The following is a 17,291-nucleotide window of genomic DNA, read 5'->3' on the forward strand; positions in this document are numbered from 1 at the left end:
ATAACTGGGATAACGACAGTAGCATACTCTACGGTAGCGTAGAGTACGTCATATAACGTCGTTCAGAAACCTTAATGGAAAGGCATTCAGAGGGCTTTACACGGTCTACGTGAGACCGGTCTTAGAGTATGCAGCCCCATCGTGGAGCCCCCACCGAAAGAAACATTAGGAAACTGGAAAAGGTTCAGAAATTTGCGACGAGGATAGTCCCGGAGTTGCATGGGATGGGATATGAAAAGCGACTGAAGGAACTAAACCTGATGACGTTAGTAAAAAGGAGGGAGTGGGGAGATATGAAGCCATCATACAGAATAATTAGGGGGATTGACAGAGTGAAATTGGACAAAATGTTCACATGGAATACCAGCAGAACAAAGGGAATGACGAACAGTAACGAGTGGAGTACCTCAAGGATTAGTGCTGGGACCAATTCCATTTATAATATATGTTAACGACATATTTACAAGAGTAGAGTCCTACATCTCAATGTTTGCGGATGATGCAAAGTTGATGAGAAGAGTTATGACAGATGAGGATTGTAAGATCCTCCAAGTGGATTTGAACAGGTTGCAGAGATGATGAGAGAAATGGCTACTGGAGTTCAACACAAGCAAATGTATTGTCATGGAAATGGGACTAGGTGATAGGAGACCAAAGGGACAATACTCAGTGAAGGGGAACTGCCTGTGACGACGAGAGAAAGAGACCTGGGCGTGGACGTAACACCTAGTCTATCTCCTGAGGCACATATAAATAGGACAGCAGCGTACTCTACACTGGCAAAAGTTAGAACATCATTCAGAAACCTAAGTAAGGAGGAATTTAGGGATATTTACACTGCCTACGTGAGGCCAGTCTTAGAGAATGCCGCCTCATTATGGAGTCCCCGCCTGAAGAAACACATAAGGAAACTGGAAAAGGTTCAGAAGTTTGCAACGAGACTCGTCCCAGCGTTTCGAGGGATGGAGTTTGAAGAGCGCCTGAAGGAACTGAGCCTTGCGACACTAGAAAAAAGAAGGGAGAGGGGGGATATGATAGGAACGTATAAAATAATCAGGGAAATTGACAGAGTGGACATAGACAAAATGTTCACACAGACTAGTATCAGAATGATGGGACAAGGGTGGATGCTGGAAAGTCAGATGAGTCACAGAGATGTTTGGAAGTTTTCTTTTAGCGTGAGAGTAGTGGAAAAATGGAATGCACTTAAGGAGCAGGTTGTGGAAGCAAATTCTATTCATAATTTTAAAACTAGGTATGATAGGTAAACAGGAATGGAGTCATAACTGTAAACAACCGATGTCTCAAAAGGTGGGATCAAAGAGTCAATGCTCGATCCTGCATACACAAATAGGTGAATACAAATAGGTGAGTACACACTCAGGCCCACAAAAAATATCATAAACATACACATTCACATAAACACATACACTATCTCCTCTCTGCACCCCCCCCCCCTTACCTAACCTTATCAAATCATATCAGGGAAAGGGACAAAGATGGCAGGGTGCACCAGGGACACAGGTGCGTCCCAAACTCCCAAACCAAAATTTCTCCCAAAGGTGCATCCCAAATTACTCCCAAACTCCCTAGTTTCGGGGTAATTCAGGAAAGAGATGCATGAAATGAAGAATACAATTACCAACCTGCAAAGTGAGCTGACAGCAGCAAAGGAGGAGATCAAATCCCTCACAGAGAAAAATAATGAGGCTGAGCATCAGATAATCATCCAAAGGGAAGGTGGATTTTGTGCATTGGAACGAAATGCCTCTCTGCCCGAAACATTTGCAGAAATACTGAGAAAGAGCTCAGAAGCAATGGCCACAGTGAGGAAGGTAGCCATGCAAGCAGCTACCTCACAGGAAGTAGCAAGGTGCACCAGTCAGCTGCTGGAAAGAAAATGATCAGTGGTAGCTGTAGGCATCAAAGAACAGGAAGCATCCAATAGGCAAGAATGGCATAGCAAGGACAGAGAGGCAGTAAATGGGATACTGAAGGGATTAAAGATGGAGGGGGGCTGAACAAAACATTGAGAAGGTTTTCAGGTTGGGCTAGTACAACAGGGACAGAGACTGACTGATAAAGATAGTGTTTGCAAACGAGACCACGGAGGATATTCTAAAAAGGAAGAGTCATCTGCAGTATGTGGATAATACTGCAGTATGTGCAGTATTACCATAGGAATTGGAGGACAAACAATTAAAGTAGTAGTCATATATAACCCCTCACCAAACGACAGAAGACCCCAGACAGGAATATGATAGGAACAACATGGCCACCATCAATATAATAGAGTAGCTTCTGTAGCTATCAGGAACGGATCCAGACTACTAATCATGTGAGACTTCAACCACAGGAAGATAGATTATGAGAACAGAAACCCACATGGAGGACTGGACACATGGAGAGCTAAGCTGCTGGACGTAGCAACAAGAAACTTTCTAAGCCAAAACATAAATGGACTGACAGGAATGAGAGGAGAGGATGAACTAGCTATGTTTGATCTGGTATTTACCATAAATGAGTCGGATATAAGGGAAGTTAAGTTGGAAACGCCCTTGGGAATTTATGATTACAGTGTATTGATCTTTGAGTACCTGGTAGAGCTAGGAATTATCTCCCCCCGAAAAAGAGAACTGGGAAACAAAGGGTTAACATACCGAAAGGGAAATTATGAGATGAGAAAATTCCTAAGGGATATACAATGGGATAAAGAGCTCAGAACTAAGTCCGTACAAAATATGATGGACTATGTCACCCAAAAGTGTCAGGAGGCAGTAAACAGGTTTATCCCAGCCAGACAGGAAAAAACCGAGAACAAAAGAAAAATCCGTGGTTTAATAGGACATGTATGAAAGCAAAGGAACTGAACAAAAGGGCGTGGAGGAACTTCTGAACTAACAGAACACCAGAAAGCAGAGAGAGATACCAGAGAACCAGGCATGAGTATGTTAATATGAGAAGAGAAACTGAGAAAAGGTATGAAAATGATATAGCTAATAAAGCCAAGACCGAACCAATGCTACTAAACAGTCACATCAGAAGGAAAACAACAGGGAAGGAACAGGTGATGAAACTTAGAATGGGTGAACACAGGTACACAGAGAATGACAAAGAGGTGTGTGAAGAACTCAACAGGAGTTCATGTGGAGTTCAACAACCAGTCTCCGTGGTTTAGTGGTAAGACACTATCCTGGAGTTCTGCGAGAGCTTTGTCATGGGTTCGTATCCTGGCCAGGAATGATTTACTGGGCACAAATCCTTAACTGTAGCCTCTGTTTAACTCAACAGTAAAATGGGTACTTGGTTGTAACAACGATTCTTCGCGGCGGGGATCGTATTCCAGGGACCTGCCCGAAACGCTACGCGTACTAGTGGCTGTACAAGAATGTAACAACTCTTGTATATATCTAAAAAAAAAGAGGTTCCAGGAGTTCTTCACAATAGAGCAAGGAGAGGTCGCTAGGGGAATTAAGCTAACTGAGGGGGTATAAGCTACGAGGAGAGGCTACGGGAATTAAACCTCACGTCGCTGGAAGACAGAAGAGTTAGAGGAGAGGACATGATCACCACATACAAGATTGTCAGAGGAATTGATAGGGTAGATAAAGACAGACTATTTAACGCAAGGGACACACGCACAAGGGAACACAGATGGAAATTGAGTGCCCAAATGAGCCATAGAGACGATAGAAAGATTTTTTTCAGTGTTAGAGTAGTAGACAAATGGACTGCATTATTAAATGATGTGGTGGAGGCTGACTCCATACACAGCTTCAAGTGTAGATATGATAGAGCCCAGTAGGCTCAGGAACCTGTACATTAGTTGATTCACAGATGAGAGGCGGGACCAAAGAGCTCAACCCCAACCCCTCAAGCCCTCAAGCTCAACCCCTGCAAGCACAACTAGGTAAGTACAACTAGGTAAGTACACACACTCAGGCACACAAACAATAACATACACGTACACACAAAGACACTCAGGCACTCAAACAATAACATATACGAACAAACATACTCACACTCAGGCACTCAAACAATAACATACACGTACACACAAACGCACAACACACTTCTACATCACGCAGAAGTTCAAGGAGGCAACGAACAAGTTTGTCCAAGTCCAAAGGGAAGACAACGAAATGAAGATGAAAAAACCATGGTTTAATCAGAGATGTAGGCTAACTAAGCAGCAAAGTAAGAGCGCGTGGAGAAACTATAGGAAAAACAGGACACTTGAGAGCAGAGAAAAATACCAGAGTGCCAGGAACGAATATGTCAGGATGAGAAGAGAGGCAGAAAGACAATACGAAAATGACATCGCGAGCAAGGCAAAGACTCAACCTAAATTTCTGCACAGCCAAATCAGGAGAAAAACAACAGTAAAGGAACAGGTAATGAAATTAAGGATAGAGGCAGAAGGATTCACTACAAATGACAATGAAGTGTGTGAGGAACTGAATAAGAAATTCCAAGAGGTCTTCACCTTAGAGGAAGGAGAAATTAGAGAGATAAGAGAGGGGATAACAGTGGGGAAGTAAGGAAGTTGTTACTAGAGTTGGATGTGACAAAGGCTTTAGGCCCAGATGGAATCTCCCCTTGGATACTAAAGGAAGGAGCAGAAACACTGTGCTTGCCACTCTGCATAGTGTATAACAAATCACTGGCAACAGCGGAACTGCCATAAATTTGGAAAACAGCTAGTGTAGTCCTGATATACAAGAAATGGGATAGACAGGAGGCCCTGAACTACAGGTCAGTGTCCCTAACCTGCATACCATGCAAGCTGATGAAGAAGATTGTGCGAAGAAAGCTAGTGGAACATCTGGAGCGAAGGAACTTTGTAACACAGCATCAACATTGGTTCAGAGATAATAAGTCCTGCCTCACAGGGTTAATTGAATTCTACGACCAAGGCAACAAAAATCAGTCAAGAAAAAGAGGGAAGGGCAGACTGCATATTTTTGGATTGCCAGAAAGCCTTTGATACAGTACCACACAAGAGGCTAGTGAAAAAGCTGGAGATGCAGGCTGGAGTGAAAGGGAAGGTACTCCATTAGATAAGGGAGTACCTAAGCAATAGAAGAAAGCAAGTCACTGCGAGGGGTGAGGTCTCAGATTGGCGAGACGTCACAACTGGAGTCCCGCAGGGGTCCCGCAGGGGTCAGTCCTTGGACCTATACTGTTTCTGATATATGTAAATGATCTCCCAGATGGTACAGACTCGTTTCTCTCAATGTTTGTTAATGAGACAAACAAAATGAGGAGGATGGAAACAGAAGAGGATAGCAGGAGGCTACAAGATGACCTGGACAGACTGAATAAATGGTCCAACAAATGGCTGCTCAAGTTCAATCCGAGTAAATGCAAAGTAATGAAACTAGGTGGCGGAAACAAAAGGCCAGACACAGGATACAGCATAGGAGATGAAGTACTTCATGAAACGCACAGAGAGAAAGATCTAGGAATTGATATCACACCAAACCTGTCTCCTGAACCCCACATAAAAAGAATTACGTCTGCGGCATATGCGAGGTTGGTTAACATTAGAGCAGCATTCAGGAACCTGTGTAAGGAATCATTCAGAATCTTGTACACCACATATGTAAGACCATTCCTGGAGTATGCGGCCCCAGCATATAGCCCGTACCTTGTCATGCACAAGACGAAGCTGGAAAAAGTTCAGAGGTATGCCACTAGAATAGTCCCGGAACTAAGAGGCATGAGTTACGAGGAAAGGCTGCGAGAGATGCACCTTACGACACTGGAAGACAGAAGAGTAAGGAGAGACATGATCACTATCTACAAAATCCTCAGAAGTATTGACAGGGTAGACAAGGATAAATTATTTAACACTGGTGGTACGCGAACAAGGGGACTCAGGTGGAAACTGAGTACCCAAATGAGCCACAGCGACGTTAGAAAGAACTTTTTTCAGTGTCAGAGTTAACAGGTGGAATGTATTAGGCAGTGACTTAGTGGAGGCTGAATCCATACACAGTTTTAAATGCAGATATGATAGAGCCCAGTAGGCTCAGGAATCTGTACACCAGTTGATTGACAGTTGAGAGGCGGGACCATAGAGCCAATGCTCAACCCCCGCAAGCACAAATAGGTGAGTACACACTCAGGTACTCAAACACACACACTCAGGCACTCAAACAATAACATACACGTACACACAAACACACACACACACACAGGCATGAGGCGGGACCAAAGAGCCAAAGCTCAACCCCCGCAAGCACAAATAGGTGAGTGCACAAGCCAGGATGAACAAACAATGGTCTTCCTGGTTCAGGTGTTTGTTAAGGTCATTATCCCCGTCGTGCACTAATATAATCATCAAGTGATAACATTAACTTTATTATATTATACAAATGGTCACTTATAGGAGAAACTAAACAACATTTACAAGAGGAATATATTGTTAATGGTGGACAATAAAGACAATATCCTCGCCCCAAGACGTCATCTGTGAAGACCAAACTTACCTTCCAGGCCATCATTGTCTCTGTCGATGGTGGAGAACTTCATTCCACTGAGGTTGTGATGTTGTACAAGGACGTCTCCCATGGTACTCCTTCCTTGGTACCCGTCCACCAGCAGCTGGTACCTGGTCCATGGTAGATGGTGAGAGGTACCAGGCAACACATAGTTAGAGGTGCAGGTACCTGGTCCTTGATAGCAGATGAGAGAGGTACCAGCCAACAAATAGTTAGAGATGCAGGTACCTGGTCCATGGAAGGAGATGAGAGAGGTACCAGGCAACATATAGTTATAGGTGCAGGTACCTGGTACAAGGAATGAGACAGAGAATGGTACCAGATACAATTGTGTTTGGAACTCACAGGTAAATGTCGTAGGCAATCATTTGGAAATTCTATAGAAATAAAAATTACATATATATGTGTTGGATAATTACCAATATGATGAAATGGAGAGAAAATAAGTCGCCAGTATTGCAACAGTTGCCACAAGCAGTAGCACTACAAGCACCACAGTCAGCAGCACAAGCAGTAGCACTACAAGCACCATAGTCAGCAGCACAAGCAGTAGCACTACAAGCACCACAGTCAGCAGCACAAGCAGCAGCACTACAAGCACCACAGTCAGCAGCACAAGCAGTAGCACTACAAGCACCACAGTCAGCAGCACAAGCAGTAGCTGTACAAGCACCACAGTCAGCAGCACAAGCAGTAGCACTACAAGCACCAGTCAGCAGCACAAACAGTAGCTCTAAAAGAACTATTAGCTGAATATCAAATAAATGGATTTAAACTATTTCACACAGACACACAGATAGATATATTAGACGAGGAGGGGGAGTAGCCATATACGTTAGGGACAATTTGAAATGTAGTCTCAAAGAGGAAATCAAGTCTGAGCCACACACAGAAACTATTTGGATTGAATTTAACGAAACAGCAAATAATATTATAATAGGAGGTATATATAGGCCACCAAATTTAGACAGAATGGAAGCAAAGCATCTATAAGATGAAATATCTAGAACATGTAGATCTAACAGTATTTATGTCATGGGTGACTTTAATTTTAGTGGAATAAACTGGTTGAACAAAACAGGAAGTAATGAAGCAGAAGATTTTTCTAGAATTAATTGACGATTGCTTTCTTACGCAACACATTAAGGAACCAACGCGGGAAAATAATATTTTAGATTTAGTGTTAACTAACAGGGAAACACAAATTAAGGACATAGAAATAGGGAGTGAGCTAGGGAACAGTGATCATAAAGAACTCAGATTTAGCATAGAATGGAGTAGATCTGTAAGAGAAAATTCTGTTAAGGTGCCTGATTTTCGAAAAGCTAATTTCAATAACCTAAGAAATTTATTGAGTCAAACAAATTGGAAAGTCTTGGGTATGGGGTGTGGGCCGGTCTTAGAGCTAGACGTGAACCCAGCGATAGGTGACGTAAAAGGTGTTTTCGATGTGGACTCAAAATATAACCTATTTAAAAATATTCTAAGCGAAGCCCAGGAAAGTAGTATACCATATAAATTGAATAGATCGAATACTAATGATCCAAAGTGGATAACAAAGGATCTGAAGAACCTTATTGGTAAAAAGAGAGCGTGGTACAAAAGGATTAAGAATGGGGAAGTCAGTTTAGAACAGGAATTCTTAGAACTGGGTAGAAATACTAAAAAAGAGATAAAGAAAGCAAAAAGAAACTATGAAGTTCACATAACAGAGCAAGCAAAAACAAATCCTAAAGGGTTTTTGCAGTTATACCGGACAAAGATTTGGGAGAGGATAGATCCATTAAAAACTGAGACAGGTCAAATAACAGATAATGATGAAGAGATGAGTAGTATTTTTAATAAATATTTTATTTTATTATAATAAATATTTGCGCAAATGAAAGGATCATTTGCGCAAACTATCGACCAATTAGCCTAACGTCTATTGTGGGAAAGTTACTTGAATCGATAATTGCAAATAAAATTCGTCTTCATCTTGAAAAACAAAAATTAATAAATGAGCCGCAACATGGTTTTACAAATGACTGTTCATGTTTAACAAATTTGCTATCTTTTTATTCCAGCATAGTTGAGGCAGTTGATAGTGGTAAGGATTGTGATGTCGTGTACATTGACTTCAGCAAAACATTTGATACGGTGCCACATGAAAGACTGATTAAAAAAATAGAGGCTCATGGTATTGGAGGTGCTATATTAAGTTGGATTAGGGCATGGCTATTCCAAAGGAAACAGAGAGTTAGTATAAATGGGGTTAAGTCAGGGTGGGAAAATGTTGTAAGTGGAGTGCCTCAGGGCTCTGTCCTGGGACCTCTGTTGTTTATAATATATATCAATGATTTAGATTCAGGACTGAGTAGCAACATTTGCAAATTTGTAAATGATACGAAAATCGGTAAGGAAATTAATTCGGAGGAGGACTCACTATCACTTCAAGTTGATCTAGATAGGGTTTTGAAATGATCAAATGATTGGCAAATGCAGTTTAATGCTGATAAATGTAAAGTTCAGAGGCTAGGTAATGATGATAGAGTTACAAGATACGAGGTAGATGGTGTTGAGATTGCGAAGTCGAATTGCGAAAGGGAGCTGGGAGTTATGATAAGTAAGAATTTAAAACAAAAGGATCAATTCATTAATGTTCGTAATAAGGCGAATAGGACACTGGGATTTATTAATCGAAGCGTTAGTAACAAGACACCTGGTGTGGTTCTTCAGCTATATCTTGCTCTGGTTAGGCCCCATTTAGATTATGCAGTTCAGTTTTGGTCGCCGTACTATAGAATGGATATAAATTCACGTGAACGTGTCCAGCATAGGATGACTAAGTTAATTCCCCAAATTAGAAATCTTTCATATGAAGAAAGATTAACAAAGCTGAAATTGCATTCACTGGAAAGGCGAAGAGTTAGGGGTGACATGATAGAGGTTTACAAGTGGATGAATGGACATAACAAAGGCGATATTAATAGGGTATTAAAAGTATCAACACAAGACAGAACACGAAACAATGGGTATAAATTGGATAAGTTTAGATTTAGGAAAGACTTGGGTAAATACTGGTTCGGTAACAAGGCTGTTGATTTGTGGAACCAATTACCGGAGGTGGAGGTGGGGTCCCTCGATTGTTTCAAGCGCGGGTTGGACAAGTATATGAGTGGGATTGGGTGGTTATAAATAGGAGCTGCTTCGTATGGGCCAATAGACCTTCTGCAGTTATCTTTGTTCTTATGTTCTTAATGTAACAAGAGAGTACATAGTAATGTACAATGTGTACATTACAGTACATAATGTAACATAGTACAACATGAACATCATAACAGCATGAACAAGCCACGTGGAGGATGAACAAACCACAGTCGCCAGTCAGGCGGCGGCAGACAATGTTAAAGTTACACCTCTGTACAAGTTAGCCATAGAGTCAGGTCAACGGTCATCATAAGAACATAAGAACAAAGGCAACTGCAGAAGGCCTATTGGCCCATACGAGGCAGCTCCTATTTATATCCACCCAATCCCACTCATATACTTGTCCAACATGCGCTTGAAACAATCGAGGGACCCCACCTCCAGCACGTTACGCGGTAATTGGTTCCACAAATCAACAACCCTGTTACTGAACCAGTATTTACCCAAGTCTTTCCTAAATCTAAACTTATCCAATTTATACCCATTGTTTCGTGTTCTGTCTTGTGTTGATACTTTTAATACCCTATTAATATCCCCTTTGTTATGTCCATTCACCCACTTGTAAACCTCTATCATGTCACCCCTACCTCTTCGCCTTTCCAGTGAATGAACATAAGAACATAAGAACAAAGGTAACTGCAGAAGGCCTATTGGCCCATACGAGGCAGCTCCTATTCTATAACCACCCAATCCCACTCATATACTTGTCCAACCCGTGCTTGAAACAATCGAGGGACCCCACCTCCACAATGTTACGCGGCAATTGGTTCCACAAATCAACAACCCTGTTACTGAACCAGTATTTACCCAAGTCTTTCCTAAATCTAAACTTATCCAATTTATATCCATTGTTTCGTGTTCTGTCCTGTGTTGATACTTTTAATACCCTATTAATATCCCCCCGGTTATGTCCATTCATCCACTTGTAAACCTCTATCATGTCACCCCTAACTCTTCGCCTTTCCAGTGAATGCAACTTAAGCTTTGTTAATCTTTCTTCATATGAAAGATTTCTAATTTGGGGAATTAACTTAGTCATCCTACGCTGGACACGTTCAAGTGAATTTATATCCATTCTATAATATGGCGACCAAAACTGAACTGCATAATCTAAATGGGGCCTAACTAGAGCAAGATATAGCTTGAGAACCACACCAGGTGTCTTGTTACTAACGCTGCGATTAATAAATCCAAGTGTCCGATTTGCCTTATTACGAACATTTATGCATTGATCCTTTTGTTTTAAATTCTTACTAATCATAACTCCCAGATCCCTTTCGCAATCCGACTTCGCAATCACAACACCATCTAGCTCGTATCTTGTAACTCTATCATCATTACCTAACCTCAGAACTTTACATTTATCAGCATTAAACTGCATCTGCCAATCCTTTGACCATTTCAAAAACCTATCTAGATCAACTTGAAGTGATAGTGAGTCCTCCTCCGAATTAATTTCCCTACCGATTTTCGTATCATCGGCAAATTTGCAAATGTTGCTACTCAAACCTGAATCTAAATCATTTATATATATTATAAACAACAGAGGTCCCAGGACAGAGCCTTGAGGCACTCCACTTACAACATTTTCCCACTCTGACTTAAGAACATAAGAACATAAGAACAAAGGTAACTGCAGAAGGCCTATTGGCCCATACGAGGCAGCTCCTATTCTATAACCACCCAATCCCACTCATATACTTGTCCAACCCGTGCTTGAAACAATCGAGGGACCCCACCTCCACAATGTTACGCGGCAATTGGTTCCACAAATCAACAACCCTGTTACTGAACCAGTATTTACCCAAGTCTTTCCTAAATCTAAACTTATCCAATTTATATCCATTGTTTCGTGTTCTGTCCTGTGTTGATACTTTTAATACCCTATTAATATCCCCCCGGTTATGTCCATTCATCCACTTGTAAACCTCTATCATGTCACCCCTAACTCTTCGCCTTTCCAGTGAATGCAACTTAAGCTTTGTTAATCTTTCTTCATATGAAAGATTTCTAATTTGGGGAATTAACTTAGTCATCCTACGCTGGACACGTTCAAGTGAATTTATATCCATTCTATAATATGGCGACCAAAACTGAACTGCATAATCTAAATGGGGCCTAACTAGAGCAAGATATAGCTTGAGAACCACACCAGGTGTCTTGTTACTAACGCTGCGATTAATAAATCCAAGTGTCCGATTTGCCTTATTACGAACATTTATGCATTGATCCTTTTGTTTTAAATTCTTACTAATCATAACTCCCAGATCCCTTTCGCAATCCGACTTCGCAATCACAACACCATCTAGCTCGTATCTTGTAACTCTATCATCATTACCTAACCTCAGAACTTTACATTTATCAGCATTAAACTGCATCTGCCAATCCTTTGACCATTTCAAAACCCTATCTAGATCAACTTGAAGTGATAGTGAGTCCTCCTCCGAATTAATTTCCCTACCGATTTTCGTATCATAGGCAAATTTGCAAATGTTGCTACTCAAACCTGAATCTAAATCATTTATATATATTATAAACAACAGAGGTCCCAGGACAGAGCCTTGAGGCACTCCACTTACAACATTTTCCCACTCTGACTTGATTCCATTTATACTAACTCTCTGTTTCCTTTGGTATAGCCATGCCCTAATCCAGCTTAATATAGCACCCCCAATACCATGAGACTCTATTTTTTTAATCAGTCTTTCATGTGGCACTGTATCAAAAGCTTTGCTAAAGTCAAGGTATACAACATCGCAATCCTTACCACTATCAACTGCCTCAACAATGCTAGAATAAAAAGATAACAAATTTGTTAAACATGAACGGCCATTTATAAAACCATGTTGCGACTCAATTATTAATTTATGTTTTTCAAGATGAAGACGAATTTTATTTGCTATTATAGATTCGAGTAACTTTCCCACAATAGACGTTAGGCTAATTGGTCGATAGTTAGACGCAAGTGATCTATCTCCTTTCTTAAAAACTGGTATCACATTAGCAACTTTCCAAAACTCTGGCACTCTGCCTGACTCTATTGATTTATTAAATATGGTTGACAGTGGGTCACAAAGCTCCTCTTTGCATTCTTTAAGCACCCTAGCAAACACTTCATCCGGCCCTGGGGATTTGTTTGGTTTGAGTTTTACTATTTGTTTAAGAACATCCTCCCTGGTAACTGCTAAACTCGTCAACCTGTCCTCGTCCCCACCCACATAGACTTGTTCGGCTGAAGGCATATTGTTAAGTTCCTCTTTAGTAAATACAGATACAAAATATTTATTAAAAATACTACTCATCTCTTCATCACTATCTGTTATTTGACCTGTCTCAGTTTTTAATGGACCTATCCTTTCCCTAGTCTTAGTACGATATAACTGAAAAAACCCTTTAGGATTTGTCTTTGCTTGCCCTGCTATGCGAACTTCATAGTTTCTTTTTGCTTTCCTTATCTCTTTTTTAACATTTCTAACCAGTTGTACGAATTCCTGTTCTAAAGTGACCTCCCCATTTTTAATCCTTTTGTACCAAGCTCTCTTTTTACCTATAAGGTTCTTCAAATTCTTTGTTATCCACTTTGGGTCATTAGTATACGATCTATTCAATTTGTATGGTATACTACGTTCCTGTGCTTTGTTTAGAATATTCTTAAATAAGTTATATATTGAATCCACATCGAAATCCCCATTTAAGTCACCTATCGCTGGGTTCATGTCTCGCTCCAAGACCGGCCCACACCCCATACCCAAGCCTTTCCAATCAATTTGACCCAAAAAATTTCTTAGGCTATTAAAATCAGCTTTTCGAAAATCTGGCACTTTAACAGAATTTTCTCCTACTGGTCTATTCCATTCTATGCTAAATCTGATTTCTTTGTGATCACTGCTCCCTAGCTCACTCCCTATTTCGATGTCATTAATTTGCGTTTCCCTGTTAGTTAACACTAAATCTAAAATATTATTTTCCCGTGTTGGTTCCTTAATGTGTTGCGTAAGAAAGCAATCGTCAATTAATTCTAGAAAATCTTCTGCTTCACTATTCCCTGTTTTGTTCAACCAGTTTATTCCGCTAAAATTAAAGTCACCCATGACATAAATACTGTTAGATCTAGATGCTCTAGATATTTCATCCCATAGATGCTTTGCTTCCATTCTGTCTAAATTTGGTGGCCTATATATTACTCCTATTATAATATTATTAGCTTTTTCGTTTAATTCAATCCAAATAGTTTCTGTGTGTGGCTCTGTTTTGATTCCCTCTTTGAGACTACATTTCAAATTGTCCCTAACATATATGGCTACTCCACCTCCTCGTCTAATATATCTATCTGTGTGAAATAGTTTAAATCCATATATTTGATATTCAGCTAATAGTTCTCTATTTTCTACATTCATCCACGTTTCGGTAAGTGCAATAATATCTATTTTTTCTGTGCAGACAAGAGCATTTAATTCGTTAATTTTATTTCTTAGACTTCTACTGTTAGTGTAATATATCCTAAGTGAATTGTTATTTTGCGGACCTTCTCTTTCCCTGATCGTTTTGCCAATTCCTTTCTCCCACAAACACATACTTTTATTACCTCCTTCCTCCAAATCAATTCCCATACCTCTATCTACTAACAGTTTAAACCCAAACAAACACCTCTAACCACTTCTTCTAGCGAGTTCGCAACAGCAACAACCCCAGCTCTCGATAGATGCACCCCATCACGAGCATACATTTCATTTCTTCCATAGAAGTGTTCCCAGTTGTCTATGAAAGATATTGCATTTGATTTGCAATATCTTTCCAGCCGGCAATTGACACCAAGTGCCCTCGATATCCATTCATTTCCCACTCCCTTTCTTGGAAGAATGCCACATATGATCGGGATTCCTCCCTTGCTCCTAACTAACTCTATGGCTGTTTTATACCTCTGAATCAGTTCCTCACTCCTGACTCGACCAACATCATTTCCTCCCACGCTAATGCAAATAATGGGATTGTTCCCATTACCAGCCATAATATCATTCATGTTGTTTATAATATCACCAATGCCAGCTCCGGGATAGCAAACCCTTAACCTGTTCCCCCTATCTCTAGCACAAAACGTTCTATCCAAATACCTTATCTGGGAATCTCCCACAACTAATGTTTGCTTAGGTACTTCCTTTACTTTCTGAGGGGCCTGCGCTTCCTTTCTCTTCGTTGCTTTCCCTTTTGCGCGATCCACAGTCTCTCCACAGCACTCGTCCTCCAAAACGTCAAATGAATTTGAAGTTGCTATGGCGTTTGAAGGCGGCTTTATCAAAGTCTTCTTAAGGCCCCTGTCTTTCGCAACTCTCCAAGACGAGGTCCCTTTACTGCTGGTCTCCTCCTTCGTTACTTCTCGTTGTTTTTTAAGCTGACGCACCTCCTCCCGCAGAGAGTCCAACTCTGTCCTCAGGGCTCCCACTAGAGTCACCAGGTCCTTAACTACAACTTCCATATTGCTATGATAATATAACAATAGACTTGATTCCATTTATACTAACTCTCTGTTTCCTTTGGTATAGCCATGCCCTAATCCAGCTTAATATAGCACCCCCAATACCATGAGACTCTATTTTTTTAATCAGTCTTTCATGTGGCACTGTATCAAAAGCTTTGCTAAAGTCAAGGTATACAACATCGCAATCCTTACCACTATCAACTGCCTCAACAATGCTAGAATAAAAAGATAACAAATTTGTTAAACATGAACGGCCATTTATAAAACCATGTTGCGACTCAATTATTAATTTATGTTTTTCAAGATGAAGACGAATTTTATTTGCTATTATAGATTCGAGTAACTTTCCCACAATAGACGTTAGGCTAATTGGTCGATAGTTAGACGCAAGTGATCTATCTCCTTTCTTAAAAACTGGTATCACATTAGCAACTTTCCAAAACTCTGGCACTCTGCCTGACTCTATTGATTTATTAAATATGGTTGACAGTGGGTCACAAAGCTCCTCTTTGCATTCTTTAAGCACCCTAGCAAACACTTCATCCGGCCCTGGGGATTTGTTTGGTTTGAGTTTTACTATTTGTTTAAGAACATCCTCCCTGGTAACTGCTAAACTCGTCAACCTGTCCTCGTCCCCACCCACATAGACTTGTTCGGCTGAAGGCATATTGTTAAGTTCCTCTTTAGTAAATACAGATACAAAATATTTATTAAAAATACTACTCATCTCTTCATCACTATCTGTTATTTGACCTGTCTCAGTTTTTAATGGACCTATCCTTTCCCTAGTCTTAGTACGATATAACTGAAAAAACCCTTTAGGATTTGTCTTTGCTTGCCCTGCTATGCGAACTTCATAGTTTCTTTTTGCTTTCCTTATCTCTTTTTTAACATTTCTAACCAGTTGTACGAATTCCTGTTCTAAAGTGACCTCCCCATTTTTAATCCTTTTGTACCAAGCTCTCTTTTTACCTATAAGGTTCTTCAAATTCTTTGTTATCCACTTTGGGTCATTAGTATACGATCTTTTCAATTTGTATGGTATACTACGTTCCTGTGCTTTGTTTAGAATATTCTTAAATAAGTTATATATTGAATCCACATCGAAATCCCCATTTAAGTCACCTATCGCTGGGTTCATGTCTCGCTCCAAGACCGGCCCACACCCCATACCCAAGCCTTTCCAATCAATTTGACCCAAAAAATTTCTTAGGCTATTAAAATCAGCTTTTCGAAAATCTGGCACTTTAACAGAATTTTCTCCTACTGGTCTATTCCATTCTATGCTAAATCTGATTTCTTTGTGATCACTGCTCCCTAGCTCACTCCCTATTTCGATGTCATTAATTTGCGTTTCCCTGTTAGTTAACACTAAATCTAAAATATTATTTTCCCGTGTTGGTTCCTTAATGTGTTGCGTAAGAAAGCAATCGTCAATTAATTCTAGAAAATCTTCTGCTTCACTATTCCCTGTTTTGTTCAACCAGTTTATTCCGCTAAAATTAAAGTCACCCATGACATAAATACTGTTAGATCTAGATGCTCTAGATATTTCATCCCATAGATGCTTTGCTTCCATTCTGTCTAAATTTGGTGGCCTATATATTACTCCTATTATAATATTATTAGCTTTTTCGTTTAATTCAATCCAAATAGTTTCTGTGTGTGGCTCTGTTTTGATTCCCTCTTTGAGACTACATTTCAAATTGTCCCTAACATATATGGCTACTCCACCTCCTCGTCTAATATATCTATCTGTGTGAAATAGTTTAAATCCATATATTTGATATTCAGCTAATAGTTCTCTATTTTCTACATTCATCCACGTTTCGGTAAGTGCAATAATATCTATTTTTTCTGTGCAGACAAGAGCATTTAATTCGTTAATTTTATTTCTTAGACTTCTACTGTTAGTGTAATATACCCTAAGTGAATTGTTATTTTGCGGACCTTCTCTTTCCCTGATCGTTTTGCCAATTCCTTTCTCCCACAAACACATACTTTTATTACCTCCTTCCTCCAAATCAATTCCCATACCTCTATCTACTAACAGTTTAAACCCAAACAAACACCTCTAACCACTTCTTCTAGCGAGTTCGCAACAGCAACAACCCCAGCTC

General features: G+C 40.2%; 1 protein-coding gene across 1 annotated transcript in view; it reads right to left on the reverse strand.

Moving 5' to 3' along the window:
- Positions 1–822: 822 nt before the first annotated feature.
- Positions 823–17,291, reverse strand: part of LOC138351715 (ryncolin-4-like) — a 413,646-nt gene continuing 397,177 nt past the window's right edge. The window contains exons 4-5 of the mRNA XM_069303739.1: positions 6,495–6,616; positions 823–890 (exon numbers count right to left, since the gene is read on the reverse strand). Of these exons, the coding sequence (XP_069159840.1) occupies positions 823–890; positions 6,495–6,616 (190 nt within the window). The remainder of the gene's footprint in view (positions 891–6,494; positions 6,617–17,291) is intronic.

The sequence above is a fragment of the Procambarus clarkii genome, chromosome 50 (genome assembly GCF_040958095.1).
Source record: "Procambarus clarkii isolate CNS0578487 chromosome 50, FALCON_Pclarkii_2.0, whole genome shotgun sequence".
NCBI classification, from domain to species: Eukaryota; Metazoa; Arthropoda; class Malacostraca; order Decapoda; family Cambaridae; genus Procambarus; species Procambarus clarkii.